The sequence below is a fragment of the Trematomus bernacchii genome, unplaced genomic scaffold (assembly GCF_902827165.1).
Source record: "Trematomus bernacchii unplaced genomic scaffold, fTreBer1.1, whole genome shotgun sequence".
Lineage (NCBI taxonomy): Eukaryota > Metazoa > Chordata > Actinopteri > Perciformes > Nototheniidae > Trematomus > Trematomus bernacchii.
In genome coordinates this window covers 21149564-21173627 of record NW_022987720.1, presented here as the reverse complement: position 1 = coordinate 21173627, position 24064 = coordinate 21149564, and the positions used below count along the sequence as shown (strand labels likewise).

At 40.8% G+C, this 24064-nt stretch overlaps 4 protein-coding genes across 4 annotated transcripts; 2 read left to right on the top strand and 2 right to left on the bottom strand.

Annotated features, from left to right (window-relative positions):
* Positions 1 to 768: 768 nt before the first annotated feature.
* On the bottom strand, positions 769 to 14514 carry tbl3 (transducin beta like 3). Its single transcript, XM_034143205.1, has 23 exons — positions 14309 to 14514; positions 14137 to 14188; positions 12814 to 12909; positions 12635 to 12682; positions 12370 to 12511; positions 12174 to 12258; positions 11758 to 11928; positions 11584 to 11659; positions 11353 to 11449; positions 11009 to 11226; positions 10706 to 10847; positions 9953 to 10011; positions 9656 to 9762; positions 9417 to 9552; positions 8046 to 8285; positions 7593 to 7663; positions 7310 to 7466; positions 6879 to 6937; positions 5246 to 5349; positions 3755 to 3826; positions 3427 to 3585; positions 2874 to 2967; positions 769 to 1502 (listed from the first exon to the last, which is right to left on the bottom strand). The coding sequence occupies exons 1-23, from the start codon at positions 14338 to 14340 to the stop codon at positions 1139 to 1141; spliced, it is 2781 nt and encodes a 926-aa protein (XP_033999096.1). The 5' UTR covers positions 14341 to 14514; the 3' UTR covers positions 769 to 1138.
* Positions 14515 to 14689: 175 nt separating this feature from the next.
* On the top strand, positions 14690 to 17689 carry rnf151 (ring finger protein 151). Its single transcript, XM_034143236.1, has 4 exons — positions 14690 to 15012; positions 15599 to 15768; positions 15882 to 15978; positions 17048 to 17689. Exons 1-4 carry the CDS (start codon positions 14980 to 14982, stop codon positions 17516 to 17518), a joined length of 771 nt encoding a protein of 256 aa, XP_033999127.1. The 5' UTR covers positions 14690 to 14979; the 3' UTR covers positions 17519 to 17689.
* A 955-nt stretch (positions 17690 to 18644) lies between these two features.
* On the top strand, positions 18645 to 20751 carry rps2 (ribosomal protein S2). The gene is made up of 6 exons (XM_034143233.1): positions 18645 to 18663; positions 18975 to 19112; positions 19218 to 19307; positions 19760 to 19867; positions 19958 to 20291; positions 20539 to 20751. The coding sequence occupies exons 2-6, from the start codon at positions 18978 to 18980 to the stop codon at positions 20706 to 20708; spliced, it is 837 nt and encodes a 278-aa protein (XP_033999124.1). The 5' UTR covers positions 18645 to 18663; positions 18975 to 18977; the 3' UTR covers positions 20709 to 20751.
* A 793-nt stretch (positions 20752 to 21544) lies between these two features.
* On the bottom strand, positions 21545 to 23802 carry ndufb10 (NADH:ubiquinone oxidoreductase subunit B10). Its single transcript, XM_034143239.1, has 4 exons — positions 23566 to 23802; positions 23111 to 23249; positions 22085 to 22224; positions 21545 to 21694 (listed from the first exon to the last, which is right to left on the bottom strand). The coding sequence occupies exons 1-4, from the start codon at positions 23708 to 23710 to the stop codon at positions 21606 to 21608; spliced, it is 513 nt and encodes a 170-aa protein (XP_033999130.1). The 5' UTR covers positions 23711 to 23802; the 3' UTR covers positions 21545 to 21605.
* Positions 23803 to 24064: the final 262 nt, after the last annotated feature.

Sequence of the window (24064 nt, the reverse complement as noted above, 5' to 3'; positions counted from 1 at the left end):
ATAAGACTGACAGCACATGGTTTAAGCTGCACGTGCTTATGAGTCTGAAATCAAGTCTCATCAACTTTATGCAAATAACTTTTTTTGGGTGTTTCACTAATCCCCTGTTAAACCCCACGGACCCGCCGAAGGGTCCGAAAATGCTACATCTGCTAGCACCAGTGTGATCTCTGAAGTGTCATTTATGAAACTATTAATGTTCCACACCCAGCTGACGGGAAGAAACTCAGCTAACTGACTATACAAAAAAAAAAAATACAAAAAAAAAAAAATTCCCACAAGAAGCCTTTCAATGAGCCCTTAGCAAATACAGACTAATGCTATTTCTGCTCATAACTCACAAAAATTATCATTTATAATTATACTTTCTGCACAAACAACACATCATCTGAAAGCTGAGATTCCACAGATTCCATGGGTATACACCCCATCACTGCAGGCAAGAATTCACTGAGCTAGCAGCTAGGGATGCCAGAAACTGACCATGATCAAATTCGAAAATCGGACAGCCCTGGCGAATATTAATCGATTATTCGCCGACCCCCCCCCCCCCCCCCTCGATCCTGAAACCTGAAAAACAGGCTTGGGGTCTAACAGGTTAAGACAATTAACTTCATGACGTACACCAACGAAGCTAAGCTCCAACACACCCAACAGGAATGTTCACCACGTTTCCACTAAGCAATTAACACTTAGCATGCGAATGACTAATTTGGGAATTTCTAAACATACAACATATGATGCATGACTTTATGAAAATGTAACTCATTTTAAATCACAAAAAACAGACTTTAATTTCATAAACATTTGTAGTCATGACATAAAAAAATCTGTGGTTATAGGAGGAACATTTTCTGTTGTTGTGGTTGAACCGGTAGATCAGGACTATGCAGAGCTAGACAATAGCTGCTGGTGTCTGCAGCTCTGTCTCTCCTATTTTCCAACTCAGTGACTGGCATGAGACTTAGGAATGCACAGAGAGGGTTATTATCTGTATCACTATCATCCCACTTCTGTCTCTGCGTCTCTTCACACACTGACACTCAGTCAGTGTGTCACACCAGCTAATGGTCCGAGATGAGACAACCCCCTTTTCTTTCCCTCCAGGAGTCATCTGTTTTCAGCTTTGAGACCCCTGTCAGCTGGCTGAAGTCTGGCATTCTGGAGCGGAAGAAACCGGGAGACATTTCACCACCTTTACCGCTGTCTGATCCTCTTCTTCGGGGTCTTCCTCTTCTGAGCTCTCCTCACTTTCAGAGTGGTGGTTGCCGTTTGTTTTGGCGCCTATTCCACCGTTGTTGTTGTTGGTTGATTTATTGGTGGCACTGACCTCATTGTCCTCCTCATCTTCTTCTTTTTGATCCAGATCTTCATCTTGTCCACCATCACTGTCATCCCCATCTTGCTTCTCTTCACCGTCGCTGCCCATTCCTTTCTCCTTGTCAATCCTAAAGAAAGGCTGTGCAAGAGGAGTGGTATCCATGTCTTCATCTTGGCCCATGCTGGATAGGATTTACAAACAGGGATTAGATGTATAAACTGCACAATCAACATGTTTAACCAAACAAACAATATATGCAACACAAACAACTATAATGCATTCAGAGCTTTTCTGTTCCGGATATCATTTACATTAAAGGGGACCTATCATGCAAAATGCACTTTTGTACGTCTTTTATACATGAATAAGTGTCCCCGGTGTTCCAGGGAACTCACCAAGTGTCAGAAAACACAACCCTCTCTATTTTCCTCCATACCCAAATCTCTAAAAAAGGGGCTGCAACGGATCTGATAAAAACTGATCCAGATTTGAACACTGTCCTGACGTCAGGACGGTGGCGCTACGGCTATTGGGCCAACTCCACCAATCAGGAGGAGACAGCCACAGCCATTGCCATTCGAAAGCGCTGGAGACGCTGTAGTACATATGCCAGGCCTGTAGGTGGGGCTGTTCTCACAGAATCAGCCCTTGCAAAAACAGAGCTAAAAAAGTGCAAATTGAGCGAGATGAGGCATGGCTAAAATGCATGATCCGTTTGGTATTTTGAAAAAGAAAAAGTATAAATATGCCTTATATAGGTATGGTCCTACACTATATTATTATAATATAGCATAATAGGTCCACTTTAAGTATCTTGGTATTTGTTTTACTTTCCGATGCACTGCACCTTGACAGTCTGAAAGTCAAATCTCTGACATTTTTGTAGAAAGAAATGTTGCAGTCTGACAGGTTTAACCCAGAGAATGATGCTCTGCAACCTTCACTGCCTCCTCCTTCTCCTTCGACTGGTAAACACACACAGTCTTTGTGTTGGAGTCCTCACCTGGATTTACAATATATGTCAAGTTTGACCGACAATATCTCGTTACCAAGCACGAGGAACACATTGTGCTGAACTAAAAAATGATTGCACTTTTTGCAATAGTTACTGGAGGAAGACAAGGAAGTCACTGATCTCTATCTGTGAGCCAAGAGGTGAAATGAAGTGTGTGAGACTAACTGGAGCCAGTCTGTCAGCGCAGCAGAGGTGCAAATTCACAGAGCTCAAGTAAAGAAATGCAATGTCGTCAGGAGAAAAGTTTTGGTGCAAAGCAACATAATGTCATCTGGCAAAGTGATGTGATCACAAACATGCAAGCGCACATTGCTTGTAGGTCACTTTGTAAGGTGAGCTGTATTTCTACTCTTAAATGTCTCATCATATAATAAACTCCTGCCAATGCTTTTATCGTCTTCAATTGTTATATTCTGTAACTTCAGCTGGATTTCCTTGATCATATTTTATTGTCTCTCCGGTATCATAAACTACACGCTAACCAACATGGCCTGAAGCGTTGTTTTAATGCAGGGCTGTTTTGGGTCTGAACCTCACCTGGCTGGTGCTCCGGCCACTCTCATCTTCTGCCACATGTAGTTCAGGAACATGGACGCCTGCAGCAGGTTGCCGATCCTCAGCATGTGTCTCTCTGTGGCAGAGCAACAGAGGTAACCAGTTACAGAGGATTTCATACACACATCAGAATTTAAATTAGGAACCAGAGGTCGAGTGGCCCAGCAATAATGAGATGGGTAACAGGATTGCTTCAACACAATACCGTCATGTTAACATCCACTTCTTTTAGTCATTTTTCGACAAATACTTCCTGTTTCGGAGTACGCCACCTAGGAAAGCGTCTCATGCACTTCCATAAGCAGCCGAGTTCAATCCCACCTATGTGGCCCTTATTGATGCATGTGATCCCAGCTATCAACCTATTTCATGACACTATTTTTTTAGATTCCCCTATTAGGGATAGATTCTCCTCAAAACATTATTCTACCCATTCTTTGTTTTTTGAGGGATGTGTTTATTGGCTCCAAATAGGAACCAGAGGTAAAGGGGCCCAGCAATGATAGATTGGTAACAGGAAAACACACACACACACCTGTATATGGGATGAGTCCCTCGAGGTGGGCTCGGGCGCCCTGGTACTGCAGCAGCTCCTCGGGCGGCAGGTGTGTGAGGAGCACCTGGAGGATGGCCTGGGCGTTCTGGCAGTTTCTGGCGTTGGTGTTCCAAACCACACAGTAGCGCAGGAGCGACTCTGAGTGGAGTTAAAGTCAAAACAGGGTCACATGATGAAGGTGGAAAGGGAACGAAGAGAAGAGAAGAGACGGATTCATTTATTTCGTCTACCTCGCTTAAAGACGTTTTTTCATTTAGCTTTTGTATTCCATAATTAGAAATGTTGAAGGATATTGTTGATCTGTTACCTTTTTGATCCACCCTGAGTTTCAGGAGCGTCTTCTCCAACAGCTCATGGCCATTCTCCGACTGGCGGATCGCTGTAAGCATTAGAGAACAACATGTTAAACACAGCAGAAAATCAGTGGTTGAAACAACTTTCATAGCAGAGGCGTTTCATATATTGAGTTTAAGGTCATGATCTTTGGTTGAGACATTGTAAATCATTTCCATGTAGAATAAAAAAAGAATTTCTGGAGACAGAAGTGTATATGTGGGTTGTTTTAATGTGTCACTGTCCTTTACATCTACCCAAAATAAATGTTATATCACTTTTAGTTCACCTACCCAAATAAAGGACATACTATGTTAATACCTGTCTTTGGAAACTTTAAGATAAACAATTTAGACAATTCGAAACCAGACACTGCTGCATGTGCACACCTGGGTTTGGCACAATTCATCCTTGCATAACTCTATTTACTACCTCTCTACAGTGTCATTGTTGCATAACTAAGAATGCATCTGCCTTTGCCGACATGGGATCTCAATGACTCATAGGTTACACTACATAAGTGTAGAGGCTGCATTTACCAGAAAACAAGGTGCATTTGCAAACCCTTACACGACTAAAGCAGTATGTTCCAAGTCTCATTTATCCATGCTTATGCTGACCACTCTCCCAAGTACTTGCATTTTCGGAAAAAAAACCTTACTAATTAAAACAGTTCTGCATTCATAGTCTCACGATTGCGTAGTTATGTGTGAAAAACAAAAGGGAAGTAGTAATTGATACACAAATGATCATTTTGAGTGTGGAGCATTCCTTGTGTATCACTATTTTTATTGCTTGTATGTCTCTTTAAAATTGACATCTTTGGGAAGTAAGGAATATTTTGACTATTATAATATGACTTACACTGCCTATAACTTTGCTTATAACAGATTGTTCATAACACGGCTCACACTAAAGCTACATAAAAAAAACTCTTTTTTTTTCATCGCACGCAATACCTTATGTGAAAGCTGTTCAGCTTCAGATTGACAAAACGTCACTGTACCTTTGTTTTTAGGAAACTGTGTCAAATGGACAAAAGAGCAGGAACAATGTGGAATAAAGGTAGCTTTCTGTTTTCATGTTCACAGGCTGAACCTTTGACAGAGGGGTGTGCTGTGATTGCAACAATGCTCCGGTGACTCTCTAAAGTGAGCAGTCGTATACAATAAACAACGACAGACTGACAAGATAACCAAAGGTGAAACTGTAAGTAGAGACATGCAATGTGTACAGAGGAGGCATAACGTGGTACAAAATAAATAGAATAAAACCAAAAAGACCTGTGTACACCGTGTGCATGCAAGAAACAAGTAAATGTCAGGATAGAGAAAGTGGAATGGGGGCATCCAGCAGCTAAATGTTTAAGGCGCCGAAACTTCCCAATTCTCTCTCCCCTCAGTTCCTGTCAGCTCTTCTAGTCCACCGGTCAACCTAGACCAGAAGATGTTGAAGTTCAAAGTACCTTTGATGACGTTGAGCACGGTGTGAGGCTGGTCCAGAGAGATGGCCAGACCCAGAGCCTTCAGGTACTTCTTCTCATGGAGCAGGTTGGACAACTCCTGCTGCCTTCAGACACAACAAACACACTAGTTAATCAATCAAATATTATAAACAACAACAAAATCCCAGACGTCCCGGGGAAGATCTCTGTTTTTCTGTCTAGCTGCTTTATTATTTCACACAATAATATCACAGTTATTGTCAATACAGGCAAATCACAGTTATATGTGCCTCAAGCTCGGTTAAGCTTTGATAAGTAAGTGAAATGTACATTAAGTTGTGCTTTTCACATTAAAATGTCTTGACTGTATCAGTTTCTATATCTATGTGTCTTTCAAAACAAATGAAAGGCATTCAGACAACTTTTCCCCACCTGATAATAATGTATTTGTTACCTAGGCCCTCGTTATTATGAACCTATATGTCAGAGTGCATTCCTCAGTGGGCAAACATATACCTTCATTAAACATATATACAATCAATCATATTTGACCCCAAAATTCCCCTCTTCTTATCAGAACACACACCGCCTGACCTGTGACCCAGAGCGGTACGCCTTCGTCTAACACAGGCTCAGTTTATTAGTTAGCCGACAGGATATTTTAACAAGGGGAACCAGCAGCCATGTCTGTGACAGAGTTATCCCTCCAGGATCTCTGACCTCCAGCAAACAGACAAGAAAACATTGTTTGTCCACCATCTCAGTCTGAGTGATTAGTCGGAGGATGGAGGGCTGATAACAATGTGATAGCCTACTCCGTCCCACCCTGATTTTTTTAAATAAGACTATTGGCCAAAACCAAGTCGTATTTATCTTTTAAAGACTTAGAAAGGGTTATTAACGCCTTTGTTACCTCAAGACTGGACTATTGCAATGCTCTGTATGTGGGTATGGACCAGGCCTCAATTAAACACCTGCAGCTAGTCCAAAACGCAGCTGCACGTTTGCTGACTGGCCACAAAAAGCGTGACCACATCACCCCTATTCTGGCCTCACTACACTGGCTTCTAGTTCGGTTCAGAATTGATTTTAAAATCTTTTTATTTGTTTTTAAAGCACTAAATGGGCTGGCTCCGGCCTATATAGCTGAACTCCTCCAGCGCTACACCCCAGCCAGAGCTTTAAGGTCTGCTGACCAGCTGCTGCTGGTAGTGTCCAAGACCAGGCTCAAAACCTGAGGGCACCGAGCCTTCGCAGCAGCTGGCCCTAGGCTCTGGAACACTCTGCCCCTCCATGTGAGGTCGGCCCAGACCCTAGGGGTTTTTAAATCTACACTAAAAACACACTTCTTCTCTCTGGCCTTCTAGTTAGAGCGGAGCACGACTCCTGACTTTTCCTTGTGTTTTATATATATATATATATATATATATATATATATATATATATATATATATATATATATATATATATATATATATATATATATTGTAATTTATTGTCTTTTATTGTGATTGTAGTAATGTGTTTTATTACATGTACAGCACTTTGGCTCGACCAAAAATCGCTTTTAAATGTGCTTTATAAATAAAACTTGATTTGATTTGATTTGATCTGTTTAATGACCTCTAAAATGACAATGTTGTGTGTAACTTACTTAAGTATCTGATCCTCTTGCTTGGCCTGCTCCTCTGCCAGCTCCACTTCAGTCACATCCTAGCAGTGGACAAAAGAGAAACATGTTTGAGGTTATATGTTGTTCCCTGCAGGGGACTTTCCAAGTTTCCCCCTTCAGAAGAAAGAGATTATTTACAGTGAAAGGTCAGCTAAATATTAACAACTAAATAACATGTGGACTCAACGTTATCAAGTGTTACTCAGCAGGTTAAATATTAGCTGCCACAAAGACCAAATGAAAAGAACAATTGTGAACTTGTTGCATCCTGTAAGCTAAATTATCTAAAAGGTAGGAGAGGAAAAGCACTGGCAGCAAAAACTCTTATTTTAACAATCTGACAACCTGTACTTATATGTATTTAGAAGTTAGACAGCTTCACACACATCAGCAGGTCAGCATCAGACACTTACCACCCACACGGTGATGTTAGAGTCTGCTGAGCCAGTCACAATCTTGTTGTCTTTCTGACTGCCGTGGAGACCCCACACTTTGTCCTGGTGGGCGTCCAGCGTCTTCACACACTCGTTGGTCTTTATTGTCCACAGCTTCACTAAACCGTCCGAGCCACTGAGGACAGAGCGTAATTAAGAAGGCTTGTTTAGATATACACTTCTATTCTCTTTCAAATATATTTTTTATGAATTTCAAATGGGATATAAAAAAAGCTTTGCATAAGAATTTAGGCGGGGTTACCTGGTGAGCAGCTGGGTGCCTCGGCTCACAAAGATGATCTTCAGAACTGACGCATCGTGACCCTCGAATGTCTTAAAACAGTAAAACAAACAATCAGTCATGTGATTTTTTTACTTTTCAGCCAACCAAAAGCATACGAATTACAGATTTGTTTTTATATTTGTATTGTGTTGAGCAGTTTTACCTATGTTAATTCAGAAATTGCTTAAGAATATATCTAATAAAAGTATTATCCTCTTTAAAAAAGTATCATTTAAAAAGAGTCAGTCAGCTACAGGAATATAACTAGTTATTGACTTAACTTAACAACTCTTGCCCTTGTATTATCTTTACATACTAATGAAAGTAAGAGACTTAAGGTCTGTGTGTCAACTACATACAAGACTTATGTATGCAATCATTTTTTCTGATAAATGACACCCTGTCACATGCACACTAAACCTCAGGGCCCACCTTGAGGCAGCTGAAGTCCTGCAGGCTCCACAGTTTGGTGGTGCCGTCGGCGGAGGACGAGGCGAGCACCTGGTCGACAGGAGAGAAGCAGACGGCCCAGACGCCTCGGCGGTGGCCCTTAAAGACCCCCAGCAGACTCACGCTCCCCTCCACCGCCAGCGACCACAGCTTGGCGGTGCGGTCCTGGGAGCCCGAAGCCAGCAGCTTGTCATTTGGTGACACTGCCACGCTGTTTACATCCTGGAAGAAAGGAGATGAGGAAATAATGAGTCAGGGTTCATACACTTTTTCACCTATGATTTTCAATGACTTCTCCATGACCTTTACCTCATTTTCCATGACCAAAGAAATTACTCTTTCTCAGCGGTACCACTGAAACATTTTTATTTGAACATGGTAAGCTGGAAAATAAGGTCTGCATATGAAACATGTTGTGCCTATCTAAAACAAATCAAATAGTAGGCTTACTAGCTCCTACAGACTAGCCACTGTAGACTACAGGGCGTGATTGTAAAACTCTCACCAGCAAAATACCTCGACAGTTAAATGCCATTTTACGTTTCATTACTATACGATACAGTATTTATTATCATTATAGTATTACTATTTCGGCGATTAGATAAAATATAAATTATATTTGATGCAACTTTGGTTACATTTCCATGACTTTTCCAAAACTTTGGGAAACCTATTGTTTTCCATAACTTTTTCAGGGCCTGGAATTAGCATTTTGAATTTCCATGACTTTTCCAGGTTTTTAATGACCTTAGGAACCCTGATGAGTACATTTCCACAAAGTGGACAAGAGACGAGGAAATGTATTCAAAAAAGGAGACAGTGCCGAGAAATGAGATGGGTGTTGTGGAAAGAAACACGCAGAGGTATAAAATCACATTCTTCGTCTCACTACAATGCATCCTGAATATGACAAAAGACAAGTTGAGTAACAAGGTGTTGCAGATGGACAGATGGTCGATTGTTGTACCGGACATCTCAAGTTACTGCTATTGAGTGGAAATGTCACTTCAATGCAACGGTTATCAGTTCCACTGGTACACCATGCTTAAAACTATTTACAGAGAGATAACTGGAGACTGACTCACCTCTGTGTGTGTGTGTGTGTGTGTGTGTGTGTGTGTGTGTGTGTGTGTGTGTGTGTGTGTGTGTGTGTGTGTGTGTGTAATAAAGAATCAATGAACGGGAAACAAACTTTTACAGGTTTAAATGTTGCTGATATTCATATTTTTACACTATTCAGATTTCTATTCAACAAATGCTGTGAGCATACTGTACTGTGCATTTTGGAAGATACAAAACATTGCATGAATGCTGCTCTTTCTAAAAAATGATGTGGAGAGTTTTGTGCCGTACCTTGTCATGGGCCTTCTCTGTGGCGCGGGGGGTCAGCTGTTGTATCTCCGCCCCTGCTGTGGACAGGTCTGCTGGGAGATCCCACACCTTCACCGTACAGTCCTGACTGCCGGACACTACGAAAGATGCTTTCATCCTGGACAGAAACATGGAGAGCCATTGCTGTCACACATGCTCATTGGTTTTCTTTTACTTTGCATGTGATGTGATGGGATAAGATGTGAGTGTAAACAAGTTACCTGGAGCAGGTGACGGAGCCCACACCGTTAGCGTGGTTGGAGCCCTGAGCCACACAGTGCACCTGACCACTGTCACTGTCCATCTTCCACACACGCACTGACCTGTCCTAAAGACACACACGGAACACACACATTTCATTCTTTACTTGAATGTAGTTATAAAGGGTCTCTATTTATAGAATTTGTGAGGTTGTGGTGATACTGGTAATCTTGCATGTGCCGAATGCCTTAGAAGCCATTGTGTACAATAGTTGTTCTCTGAGTTTCTATTATTTGTGTGCAGCATTGTGCGCTCACCTTTGCACAGCTCGCAAAGAGACAACTCTTTTTGAACACGTCCAACGAGAGGACAGTATCTGTGGATGATGAACAGATAAAAATAGCAGTGAATGTCAGAGTAGATAAACTTCTCTCCAACCTGCTCAGCAAGTCCCTTTCAACACGTGCTGAGACAAGGTGTTTGTTTCAAATCTGAATTCTTTGGTTTCCGTTGCTAAAATGACACCTTTCATGTCAGGTTACCATGTCATGTTATCATGTCATTCAGTTATGCCATTAAGTCGTTCTTTTTAAAATGTAGCTTTTAGAAGCTGTGTAATCAAATGTTTATATAAAATCAATGTATATTCTATATTCCTACATTTTTTTAATGCATTTTGAGATGCATTGCTATTGCTTTATAAAAGCACTACGTTAGTTTAATACAAATAAAAGGTTATTCATTTTGAATAGATCACATCAACATCAGCCAACCGCAACCCTAACTAATTTATTTTATAAATTACCAGTGTTGAAATGTCTACAATAATCTGTAATTATAATCAATCCCTTTACATAAAATAAAGTAAAGCTTTCAGTCTCAGTTACTTAAGTTTCTCCAAGTCATAAAAGGTCAACACCAAGTTTAAAAAGCTAGGGACAGTATTGCAAATAGACTGCGTGTTGATGTCAAGTTTACTGTGGTTCCTTTCTGCCCTCTGGTGAATAAATGAACAAACTGCTATGCATTTCACATCAGGTACACACTCATGCCCTCTGCTGGTGACTGACCTGTGTGTCCGTAGAGGATCTGGCAGCTGTTGGTGAGCAGCTCAAACACCTTCAGCTGGCTGCTGTTGGTGGCCACCACTATGTGGCTGTCTCCTTTCCCCAGAAACTTCACATCCAGCACTTCGTCATTGTATCCCACAAACTGTGAGAAGTTAGAAGGAGGAAGCCACAGAGGAAGAAAGTGGAGATGTATTATATTTATATGATAATAAAAGAATCTGGATGAATGAAGTCTGCAGTTTGACGCTCAAGTTCAAGAACTATTAGCAAGGTAAAGAACTCCATCTCCCCTTCAGTACCGACCTGCTGTTGTGTTGAGAGAGCAGGCAGCTGGTAGAGGACGATGTTGTGCTCTGCTGTGACGGTGGCAAGTCGAGAGGAGGCGGGCAGGTGGAGGAGATGTGTAAGACCGCGGGGGTCGTCCTCTTTGTCCTCCTCTTCAGAGGAAGCGGAAAGGCTGGAGCCAAGGGTCTGAGCGTAAACACAACGCGCCGTGCTGGCCTCCCACACTCGCAATTCACCTGCCGTGTGAGGAAGGGAGATGAGGTGAGTGTAAGAGACATTTTAAGCAAAGCTCTGAGGAACTGCTTTCCCACAAAATCTTGACTCCACATGACAACATGTGAGGGACAATTCAAGAGACAAACCTTTGCTGCCAGCTGTAATGAAATGCATGTCTTTGCTCTTCACTCCAATCTGAGACAAGTCCTCATCCACAGGCAGCATCACAACACCCTCCACAGCCTGCAGACAAAACACACGTTAAGCTGTAGAAGAGTACCACAATTTGACTTCTCATATTTCTATTAATTAAATTAAAACCACAGGCACGTAATTAATATCTTCCAGTTTTCAGTGCACTGTTTTCACAGTCCTACCTCATAGACAGGCACCGCTCTCTTGGCTTTCTTCGTCTTCAGGTCCCACACTGTACAGATCTTGTCTCTGCCAGAACTACAAATAAAGATCGGCACACAATTACATTGAGCAGAAGAAAGATGTAAAACACTCAGCATAAAAAAACGTAAACGTAGTAAATGAGTGTACAGTACCTGACCATGGTGTCCCCATCGGGGCTGAAGCTGAGCGAGGTGACAGCGCTGTAGTGGCTCTGCAGCACACACACACACTTACTGGAGCTCAGGTCCCACAGCCGGATGCCACAGTCCTGAGAGGAGGAGAAGAGCTGCAGCCGGCTGATGTCTGGGTGGAACTGGACCAAGCTGCAAAGATACACAACGTTTTGGGACTCAATGTATGTAGCTTATCTCACTACTGGCTCCATCAGCCTAATATTTTTTTGTGCTCATATTTGACTATGCTCACGGACCTCTAGTGGTTAGGGGGATTTACAAATGCATGTATTTAGACTCTGTTGGGGGGGCATAATAGTATTAACCATGTCCTTTTCTTTAACGATATAACATCTTATGTACATGCATATTATTCAAAGCATTTCTGAACTTACTGTACAACGCCAGGTGACCCTTTAAGGTTGTGGGTGCAGTACTGCTTCACCACATCCCAAAGCTTTATAGTGCCATCACAGCCACCTGCAAGACAACAAGGAGAAACACTTGGCCATCTTTACAATGTCTATGTAGCAGAGATCAGACAGAAAAACAGGACACAAAATATCCAACTTGTTGTCATTTAATGCTGACCTGTTGCCAGGAGGGTTGAGGTGGAGTCAAAGGTCATACTGGCTACAGGAACAGTGTGAATGGCCCTCCAGGAGCGAGTACACTGAGCTTGTCTCCAGTCCCATTGCTTCAGCAGCAGAGCTCTACTAGCTGTCACCAGCATCTGTGTTGGGAAACACAGCACAGATGTACTTGCATACAATCACTCTCTTAAAGGCTGGTCAAATGAATTTACACAATGAGGTTTGTCTGAAGTGATGACAGGCACTCAAGGCGTTTTCTTTACCTCATCATCACAGCTGAGTGCAAAAGATGTGATGTCCTCCTGATCCTCCTGTAATTATAATATAGACAGAGGAGAAAGATTGTCAGGGTTAAAAGGTCCAAAACCCCAAGATAATATGTTTTCATTGATAGAAAACAAAGCAAGGCAGCAAATACTGACATTTGACAAGCTGTACTCACATGCTCAACACTGTGGACGATCTTCCCCGTACTGATCTCCAAAACATTGACACGAGTTCCACAAGTGCAGAAGATGTAATTTTCATCTTTGCTTATCTGGAAAACAAACAGAGAAGTTAAAAAGGGTTAACCCTAACCCTAAGCCTGTTCCATACTAGGGACTAAAAGTTAAGATGGTATATAATCTAATCTATAATAACTAAAGTGTTAGCGCTCTAGTGCAGTTTTCAGAGGTCCACAGGTGTGGAAAGCGATTGAAAACATTATAATACATGTGATTTTTGTGTTGGTTAACATAAATGTGATATACTATCTGCTTAGTGTCTGGACCCCTATTCTCAAATAGCTTATCATGGCGTCCCATTTCACTTAACTCTATTCTATCTAATGATTTTACTTTTATTTTAACTATAGGTGACTGAACTGACAATGAACTGAGCCATTAAGTCATTTGAGTTCCAGCCTCTGAACACCCATAAAGGTGGATTCAGTTATTCTTGTTGATTAGAAAACTTCTGCTCAGGATGAAGGTGGCCCGGAGCTTTGACAGTCTTTCTTAGACACATATCTACAAATACAGTGTTAAGGAGTAGTGAACTACATGTTTTTAACGAGTTGTTTTATACATTTTGCAGTAGATTGCTTGAAGTTTCAACTACATGTATATTAGCATAGTGATTCATGTAATTAAATTACTTATTTGACATTGTTCTGTGTACTCAACTACAAACTAGTTTTGGGAAATAAAAGGAAAGGATTGATTTTTTTATTTCTATTTTATCATTAGTTCTCTTATGCAATAGATGTTCTCGAACAAGTGAAAATATATGTCCAATATTTTGACCAGTCTGACAGCTGATCATAAAGGGTTAAGATATGCAAGCTGAAGACTGCCTAGGTTGTGAAGATTGTACAAAGCAGATGTCAAGAAAATGACAGGTAAGACAACAGTCCTATATTTTAGACCAGTGCACAAGTCAGTCAAATCGTCCAAAAAAAGTAAAATATTTATAGTGGGGAATTTCATTTGTTTGGTTAATGTATGACATTTAACAAGTGGGCCCACACACACATTCAACTGAACGGAAATGATTTGCTGGCATGTGACTTTAATGCATTAAAGCTTCATCAACACTGCCAATAAGAATAATACAGTTGTGTATACACGCCCACATAGTCCTGAGAAGAGGCCTAATCAGCCAGAATAATTAAAAACACCTGTGTGTATATTCAGTGGTTTTAAAATCAGTTCAGGCTCGTGCAACATAATGAATACTTGTATCAGCAACACATTTGACACAAAGCACATGACATATCACTCACCTGCACTTTCCCTCCTTTGTAAAACGGTTCAATCTTGCTGTCCACAACATAACTGTAAGGGAATAACAGAAATATAACTGTGAGCTGTACAAACTTGAAATGACACTTTAGCCTAGCTCGTGCCAGCTAGCATGGTTCTGCAGCCTTCACGTGCCATGCGTCAAACACTTACTTTGTTTTGAATTGAAGGTTGGTATTTGCCATCTTGCCTGCGAAAAATTCCAACACCTGTGTATATTTAGAAGCTGAAATAATGTAATTCACTTCTTTTTCACTTCACACGTTGGCTGAAATCAACACATCCATGCCGCATGTTGATAATCGAGTCGCACACATTGTACGTCATCCGAGGGCACTGAGCTGTGATTGGTCAGACGGTTTTTCTCGATTCCATTATCAAAATGTAAACAGAGATATATTTAATCATAAAACAACGTTTATACTAGTGTCTTCTATACTAGTTTTTTTTGTTAAAATGAACTTTATTAGTAACAAAGGCTAGTTGTATGTGATCATAAGGTTCACAAAATGAACTTTGACTTTAAATGTGAGTCCCCCATACTCACAACAATAGACTCAGTTGCAGCTATTCATGTTGAAAAGTTCCTGTTTGACGCAGGGTGAGCTTTGGTGCTAGAACAGCAGGGAAAGGACGCGCTTCATAATGAGCGCCATTATCTCTCTTCGTTTTCATATTTTACTGTTTTCATTTGTCCCCACACACACCCACACAGACATGGTCCCTCCTTCATGTTTGGTCAGGAATGTTCATGTGTGTGTTGCATTGATAACGCGGGTGTGTGACATGTGAGAGCACCGATATGGAGTAAACCTGTGCTGGGAATGGAAACACGGCGAGGAAAGAAGATTGACATGGTAAGTACACAACAGCTTCTGTTATTTTTTTAAATTAATTCCTCCATTTTACTAACTTTTACTTTGGGTTAATTTAAAAAAAAATGTACACATACATAGGCCTATCCTTAATATTGAATCAGCTACTTTCATAATACATTTGGTGAACTGTTAAATGTGCCTTCCCCTATAAAAAACACAGTCTTGCATTAGTTTCATCATGGTATATTTGTATTGTTTTTATTACATTTTATAAAAATGTTAACAATCAATTATGGAAATAATGCCAAACGTTTACGTGTTTATAAGAATTTTGTAATGGTCTCATAATGATGTTTTTTAAGGTTTACACTGACCTTTTCGTTATCATATTATCAGTCATATGACTTTCTAGAACAATTTTGTTTTGTCATCTCTTGCCTCTATGTTGAAAACACTGTGGATGGGTTGTAGGCAGCTGTGGAGAAAATACTCACCTGTTGGTACATAAAGGCTCACAGTTTGTCCATCATTGGAGCTGAAACTACTTTACACGTTATTGTTGCCGTGAAATATAAGAAAATGATGATACACAATAATAAGGTAATGTTTATTTGGCCCCCACCAGGCGGACCCAGAGGTGTCATCACAGGGCGAGGGCTACGATGTGGAGCTGTTTGTGGACACTCCAGACTACGATCTGATCTGCACTATATGCCAGGGGGTCCTCAAGTGTCCAGTAAGAGCAGCGTGCCACCACATCTTCTGCAAGAAATGCATCTTACAGTGGCTTAAGAGGTACTGAACATAACATGGGACGAGATCAGTGTAAAGTTATCCTGTATTGGATTGTTATAATCATGCCTGGTCCTAACAAGAGAACGGGACTAAGTGTTGTTTATTCTCCACAGACAGGAGACCTGCCCCTGCTGCAGGAAGTCTGTAAACACAAGCCTTATCTTTGTCATGTTCAAGCTGAGCAAATCTATTGGCCGCATGAAGATCAAGGTAGGAAGCTTTAAAAAAAAAAATACTTGTACATTAAAACATATTTTTTGGTCAAAGTGATGTACTGTTATTATGACAACTCTCATTTGAGTGACATTTGAGTGGCTTCATTAATACTTAACCCTCCTGTTGTCTTCGGGTCAAATCTGACCGATTTACTACTTTCATCAATCATAACTTTCTTGTTTTACATTCAATTGCATTAAGGCTTTATGATATCCTTCACAGTAGACATTTGAACATATAAAATTGCTGATCACCACTGTCATTGAATTTTGGATGATTTAGTCAACTTTGTAACACCCATGGTGTTCCCGGTCAAAAATGACCGCCATAAAGAAAAGGAATTAGTAACCATCCGGATCAGATAAAACACACACACAAACACCCACCCACACACACACACACATACTCTAGATGTGTTCCCACCCCCTTATGTGCCCAATCCCCCCATGTGAATCACACCTGGCACTCACAAACACACACACACACACACAGATCAATTTGACACATTTCCCGCTCTTATGTGCCCATCCCCCCACATGGATCACACCTGGCACACGCAATACATGTTCAGTGTCTATTCTTTGTATATTTACTGCAGTTGTTCATGTATACCAGTAGTCTGATACAATATTTACAGTTTGAAAGGGTTTTAAATGAAATTTGGTGATGATTAATGGTTTTTGTGTTAATGTAATAGCAGTTAAAACAAGACCGGTCAAATTTGACCGCAAACACCAAAGTAAGGGGGGGAACAAGAAGACATAGGACTAGGAGGGTTAAAGGAGCAACACACATCAATAATATCATGGCCTTAAAAGTGACCCAGCACTATGTAGACTTGAAGCTCTAGGGAGAGGTCAATACAAAAAAAATTCAATGAAGGATTAGAATACTTTGATCACTTATAATTTCACCTCTGCTTCTGCTTGAATAATAAAGTCAGCTTACTACCACTTGAAGGATTTTCCCTCCATGCTGCAGGCTAGATGCAGATGTATGTGAATTCTGGATTTTATGACTACATTATTTCTTTGTGTTTCTCTGTGTCTGCTCTCTCTTACAGTGTAAGAATGAGATCCGTGGTTGTGCAGAGACCTTCTCCCTCTCGGAGCAGTACTGCCACAGCTTGAGCTGCCTCTACGAGCTCATCCCCTGTCCCTACCAGGGCTGCCGGGCGCAGCTCCTCCGCAGAGACCTGGACACCCACGCACGCCACTGCGAACACTGGCGTCAGCCCTGCCACATGGGCTGCGGGACCATCCTCTCACACCGCACCCAGGCCCAACACAACTGCTACAAGCAACTGAGGCAGGAGTATGAAATCAGACAGAGGAACCACAGGGCCATCGCCACCGCCCTGCAGAGGAAGATGAGGAGGATGCAGAGCACCATGACCCACATGAAGAGGCAGATAGGGCTGATCTGCGAGAGCCTGGAGGTGATGGACGACCTGCACGAGGTAGAAGAGGAGGGCCTTGGAGAGAGCAGTGGAAGCTCGAGCGGGACTCCAAGTAGCAACACCAGCAACTGCTGAGGGAGTCACTTACTACTGCTGCTGCTGGTTGTAATTTCTGCATGTGTTTATTTATTTGAAAGTGTGTGTGTTTTAAAATATGTAGGTGGTATATGATTAATAAGAGTGAATTTGTAAAAAAAATGTGTGCTGTAGTTTCCTATATTTTGTTAATAAAGTATTTAAAATGAACACTGTCATCCTGACTTTCATTCAGGAGAAAAGCCTTCCTTACAGATGAATACTTGTATTAATGCAAACATTTACCAGAATTGTGCAAACATAGCCTACATCTAACTCATGACTGTGCTTTCCAGAACATTTAAGTCTCGATCAGACATTTATTCATATTTCACAAGACACGTGTGGACCTTTTATCTTCTTCTTCTGATGCATTTGTTGTTTTTATCTTTTTCTTTTAGGCTATGACTATTGATATTTTAAGAGGGAGGAATCTTTATTCCCCCCTCTTAAAATATCTATAGTCTAATTTTAGCTTCTAACTGTTCAAACATATTCCTTAATTCTTACTGGCTTATGTGTAGATATGCAAATACATAAATAAAACAAATTATGTTCGCCAACAGAATAAAAGCTTAACAGTCGCAGAGCATTTTACTATAAAGGAGTTGAAAGTGGATGAATATGCCTATTTGTTTTGTTTGCTTTTTTAACTGCTGAAAATGATGTCATTAATGCGATACAATAGATTACATATTAAGCTCTAAGGCTATGACTATTGATATTTTAAGAGGGAGGAATCTTTATAAGCTAATTTTAGCTTCTAACTGTCAAAACATAATTCCTTCATTCTTACTGGTTTATGTGTACATATGCACATACATAAATAAAACAAATTATGTTCACCAACAGAATGAAAGCTTAACAGTCGCAGAGCATTTTACTATAAAGGAGTTAAGTGGATGAATATGCCTATTTGTTTTGTTTGCTTTTTTAAATGCTAAAATATTATGTCATTAATGCGATAAAATAGAATAGGTAGATATAGATAATAGAGCTCTTACAGGTCAGTTCTGAAAAGCTGCCGCTTGGGGGCAGTGTTTTGTATGGTTTCTCTAGAGGAGATATCGCGAGACTCTTTAGCCCAGCTCTATATAAAGTCTGGTTTGACTTCTCGTGGTTCTTCTTCCCGTAATAAAGATCACGTAAGTGAATTTCCGTCTCTTCCTCTCCTATCGTAATCCTGTATTATCTTACACATCCCTTTGCTAAATACTTTTATTCTACCTCAAAACGCACACATAAAGATGTTATATCAAAACCCTGTGGTTATTTACGAGAACAATTAAGCACACATTGAGATATTTTTAACTATTGACTGAACGTTTGCAACGTTGAACATGGCGGCGATGCTCGTTTTCTGTGAGATGCTCTGCCACAGAATGCTTGGTCTTCAGCTCTCCTTTTCTTTATCGGTTGAAGTTGATATTAATTTTGATCTTATTCTTTCCCGCAGCAAATGGCGGACAACGCCGGTGATAGAGGAGGTTTCCGAGGAGGTTTCGGCGATAGGGGCCGCGGCAGGGGCCGTGGACGCGGCAGAGGCCGTGGACGCGGACGCGGTGCCCGCGGCGGCAAGTCCGAGGACAAGGAAGTAAGTTCAAGACTCCCTTATTTAGTTAGTTCAACAAAAAAATGAGAAGCTGGCTGTGTGCTAATGCCCTGAACAACATTTAACTGAGATGCTTTATTTTCAAAGTGGATTCCAGTCACCAAGCTGGGCCGCCTGGTTAAGGACATGAAGATCAAGTCCCTGGAGGAGATCTACCTGTACTCTCTGCCCATCAAAGTAAGCAGCGTTTAAAGATGACTATTGTGACAGACAGTAAATGATGATCTTGTATTAACGAGAGCAGAGGGGGGTCTATTGCATGCAAATGGACGTATTCTAATCTCCCATGGATAGTCTTCATTTAAAGCTTCATGGTGTGTGAATTGTTGTGCCATCACATTCAGGCCAAAGGGATACAATATTTTCTGTGAAAGATTAAGCCTGACAGTTTTTTTTAAATAATAATGATAAATGCAGTGAGGACGAATGGTTGTTTGTTTCTTTGCTCATTTGGTATATAAAAAAACGTGTGTGGAATATACATACTTGAGGAACAACTGCAACTATTGTAATACTTCACAAGTGATGCTTGGCACAGATTTTGTTTTATTCTTATTTATAAATTCATACATGACCTATATTGGATGTGGTATATGCTAAAACATTTGTTACTTTTTTTTCCCCTGCAGGAGTCTGAGATCATCGACTTCTTCCTGGCTTCTGGTCTGAAGGACGAGGTGCTCAAGATCATGCCCGTCCAGAAGCAGACCAGGGCTGGTCAGCGCACCAGGTTCAAGGTGAGTTTGTTATTATAGTTACATTTGACTGTTTTATTTCCCCATAATCTTGTTTGTCCCAATGTGACATTGTTTGCTTTTTTCTTACAGGCCTTTGTTGCTATTGGTGACTACAATGGCCATGTTGGTCTGGGTGTGAAGTGCTCCAAAGAGGTGGCCACCGCCATCCGTGGTGCCATCATCCTGGCCAAGCTGTCCATCGTGCCCGTAAGGAGAGGTTATTGGGGTAACAAGATCGGCAAGCCCCACACCGTGCCCTGCAAGGTGACTGGCCGTTGTGGCTCTGTCCTGGTGCGTCTCATCCCCGCCCCCCGTGGTACTGGCATCGTGTCCGCTCCCGTTCCCAAGAAGCTGCTCACGATGGCTGGTATCGACGATTGCTACACCTCCGCCAGGGGCTGCACTGCTACCCTCGGCAACTTCGGTACGTTTCTTATGCTGATCATGTGTTCTATTTTCTCATTGCCCTGCCCAGCTTCAACTCTGCTGTGGTGTAGTTGTCATTATCAGGAGAGAAATGAATGAGTGTTATTGTAATGCACGGCAGAGAGACTTGTTTAGTGGTCTCCTCTGATCCCCTTTTCAGTGCTAAACATTGTTTCCAAAAAAGACTGCAGAACTATATCTGTCTTACAATCTACTCACTGTTTTTATATTTGTTTCCTCTTCAGCCAAGGCCACCTTTGATGCCATCTCCAAGACTTACAGCTACCTGACCCCTGATCTGTGGAAGGAGACCGTCTTCACAAAGTCTCCCTACCAGGAGTTCACTGACCATCTGGCCAAGACTCATACCAGGGTGTCTGTGCAGAGGGATAACCCTGACATGCCTCCTGCCTAAAGTTTTTGTACAGTCTCGTTGAATAAAACGTTCTGAAACAACATGCAACGTGTTTGTCTTGTGTTAAACAGGGGTGTTGCTAAATAATAAGACACTACATATGTAAGATGAAAGTTTTGTCCAATGTCAGACTACAATAAATCATGTGTTTTTTTTTTTACATTAAATTGAATCAATATTATATATCCTATGTTAAAAGACCCAGATTAAATACCTAATCAACAGTCCTGTTCAATGTTATGCACTGGTCTTCATGGATATGAGGAAGATAAATTAACTGCAAATGGCAATATTTGACAGTCGTATTCGACCCACACTAAGGGTGCGAATAAAAATCAGGACATTCTTTAAGAAACCTTAATTCTCCAGTCTGCCGCAAGACTTAAAAGCTTATTGTGCAGAAAGTTAGGTTGAGAACAGGAAGTTGTTGCGCCAACCGAGTTTTATTGCACTACAGCCACACTAACAAGTCCCAAGACCGACACTGACTTGTCCACCCCAGAAAAACAATGCAGAGTATATCGTTTTTAAAATTGTAAATCCTGCAAATGTCTTCTCACTACCTCTTCAAAATCGGCACAGCTCTCCACTTTAAATACAGTATTTGTCATACATAACTTTAGTTTGTTATAAATGACTTTAAATAGTTTATTTGAAAAGATAATACTGTGTCTGTCACAACACACATACCAAAGCCAATGTGTAAACCTGCTTGGTAATACAGCAGTGTTTCCCACAGAATTTGATTCCCACTGTACAACACTGTACAGGTTTCAGATTCTGACATTCATGCATTCATACAAACTGTCATTTTAAGGACTAAAAAGACCAACAAATGATTTATCACATACATTTTATTTTACAATATTACAGAGGACATATAGTAGCGATCTGTTCTTAAGAAGTCTGGGCCTGAGCAGCCGTCATCCGTTCTTTTTGTTTCATGAGACATTTCCTGCCGCTGGCATACGCTCCCAGGTCTCCATCTGCAAAGAGGAAAGTCAGTAGTTCAACAGACTTAGTAGTTAAAAAAACTACGATTAAACTACTAAAAGTCTAATCATAATTTCTCCAAAACCAAAGGTGTTATATACAAAATACCTTTGTGCAATTGTTATAAAAGATGGCTTTTTGCATTTCCCTTTCAAAAAGGGCATCAAATAAAACATTTTTAGAATTATTTCAGCCCTATTCATAACACTATTATTACATTTACTTAATTTGTAAAAAAAAAACATTTAATTGACACAGGGGACAGTAAATAAAATCCCCAAGTTTATGAACAGCAGTGTAATATGACATGTAGATTTTCGTTATTGTTTTTAAAGTGTCTCAAAGTGTCTTCCACCGCACATGTCCATTATCACATTACTTACAGCGTAACTGGAAGTTGTTGGAAGTCTCTTCGAACTGCTCAATTTCCTTGGCACAGTTCTGCACGTAGCTGGATCCTTCCCTCTGATAGCAGGCCCTCATACGCTCCTGGATTACCTTCACAATCTCCTGATCCACTTTGCTAAAGAGTGAAGACAGAACAACAGGGTGACACTCTTTAACAGCATCTCCAGAGCTGATAGAGGCTCTATTACTGGTGCATACATTCACTATTGAGTCCTTGAAATAAAAAGCAAACATTTCTATGCCACCGTTGTCTTGACTATTGCAACTCCCTTGACATGTCTTTTTCAAAAGTCTCTCCATCATCTCTAATTTGAGCTTCCCTACCGGGGCTACCCATGTGTTTTATAATGTTTTTTAACATACATGCAAAATCTGTTTGGGCATATCCGTTTTCCCCTTATCGACAATCGTTCTAGCTCTGATTCTCTGGCATTTGCTGTAAGAGCTCCAATACTTTGGAAAGCCCTGCCTGAGGAAATCTGGCATGTTCAAATAGTGTCTAATTTTAAATCCCTTAAAAACACACTCCTATAAAGCTTCTTTGAATACTTGATTTGGTTTATTTATTTTGGAAACATTTGTTTTTACATATTTAGTTGTTTTAAAGATTGTAGGCAAGTACACAATCGGTAATCAAATTGTGGGAATAAAATACAGTATATACAGTAAGTTCTGATTCAAGTTATCTTACATTTTATATACCCTTCAAATAGTTGTAGACATTATTTGTTAACAGCTGCTTCTAAATGTATTTTAGAACAATGTTCTCTATGTGTTAAGACATCATAACTATATATTTGGCTAAACCACAAGTCTGCCACTAAAATTGCAATTATCTCATACGTTGCTGTACTGGAGGATGTTTCCGCCTATACCAAGCCACCTGTTACACTCGGCAATCCAGCCTGTATGTATATTGTATCTTAATACTAAAATATCTTGAGCACTCGCATGTCTATCAGGATGAATACATCTGATGTGCATCTCTGTCTGTTACTTACTAGTCTCTCCTCCACTGCATCTCAGCCTCATAGTAGCAGAGGTAATCTCCATGCTCGCAGTCTACCAGTTCGGGAACACGGCGGAACTTCTGGTGGTAGTACACCGACTTGTTGTTAGACCGAATACTGTCAAGCGCACCTGGAGGAGAGAATAAAAAACACATATATAAACAAAGACGTAGTTAAACTTAACGCTAAGCAAGGACACGTACTGTGATTTGATATACACGAATGTTGCTGGCCAGCATAACACCTAGCTAAAAGTGCATACATAGCTAGCTTACTATGTATTTTATTGCCTAAAGCCAGTCTTGTTATGTATTTAATGTTACCCATTTGCAAGGACACAGCATGTATGGCATTATTATTAAGTTAAACCAGCTGTATGACTGATAACTTTAGCTGTGTTGTTGTGCTAGCCTGTTAGCCCAGTTAGCTCTGTTAGCTTGAGTTACCTCTAAATGTGGAGACAGGCACATCCACGGAGTAATAGAAGAGGTTACTCAGGATCACGGCCGGGTTTGGCAATGATGTCTGTTTATCCACAACCGGAGTCTTCCTCGGAGGCTCCGGATATGCTGCTTTATCATGGTCCTTCATTTTGCCTTATTTTGACCACGATAATGAAATCCTTCAATTCGACCTCAGCAGCTCTCCTTTCGTGGTGGAGAATGCGCATGCGCAGAATATATTCTTCTTCTGTTTGAATTGCGGACTACAAACCAACGTTTAAAGGTGCATACCGCCACCTACTTTACAGGAGTGTGTCACTTCGAGACTTGAAAGACAATTAATGATTACATTAAAATAAATGAAAAAAACAGCCATGCTATATTCTAGAAATTAAACCTATATTATTCCAATACTGAATAAAGCCATGTGCAGAAGATACACATATATGGCGAAATAGAGGTTGGCAAATGTAAACGTAGGTTTTGTTCTGATGAATCAAAA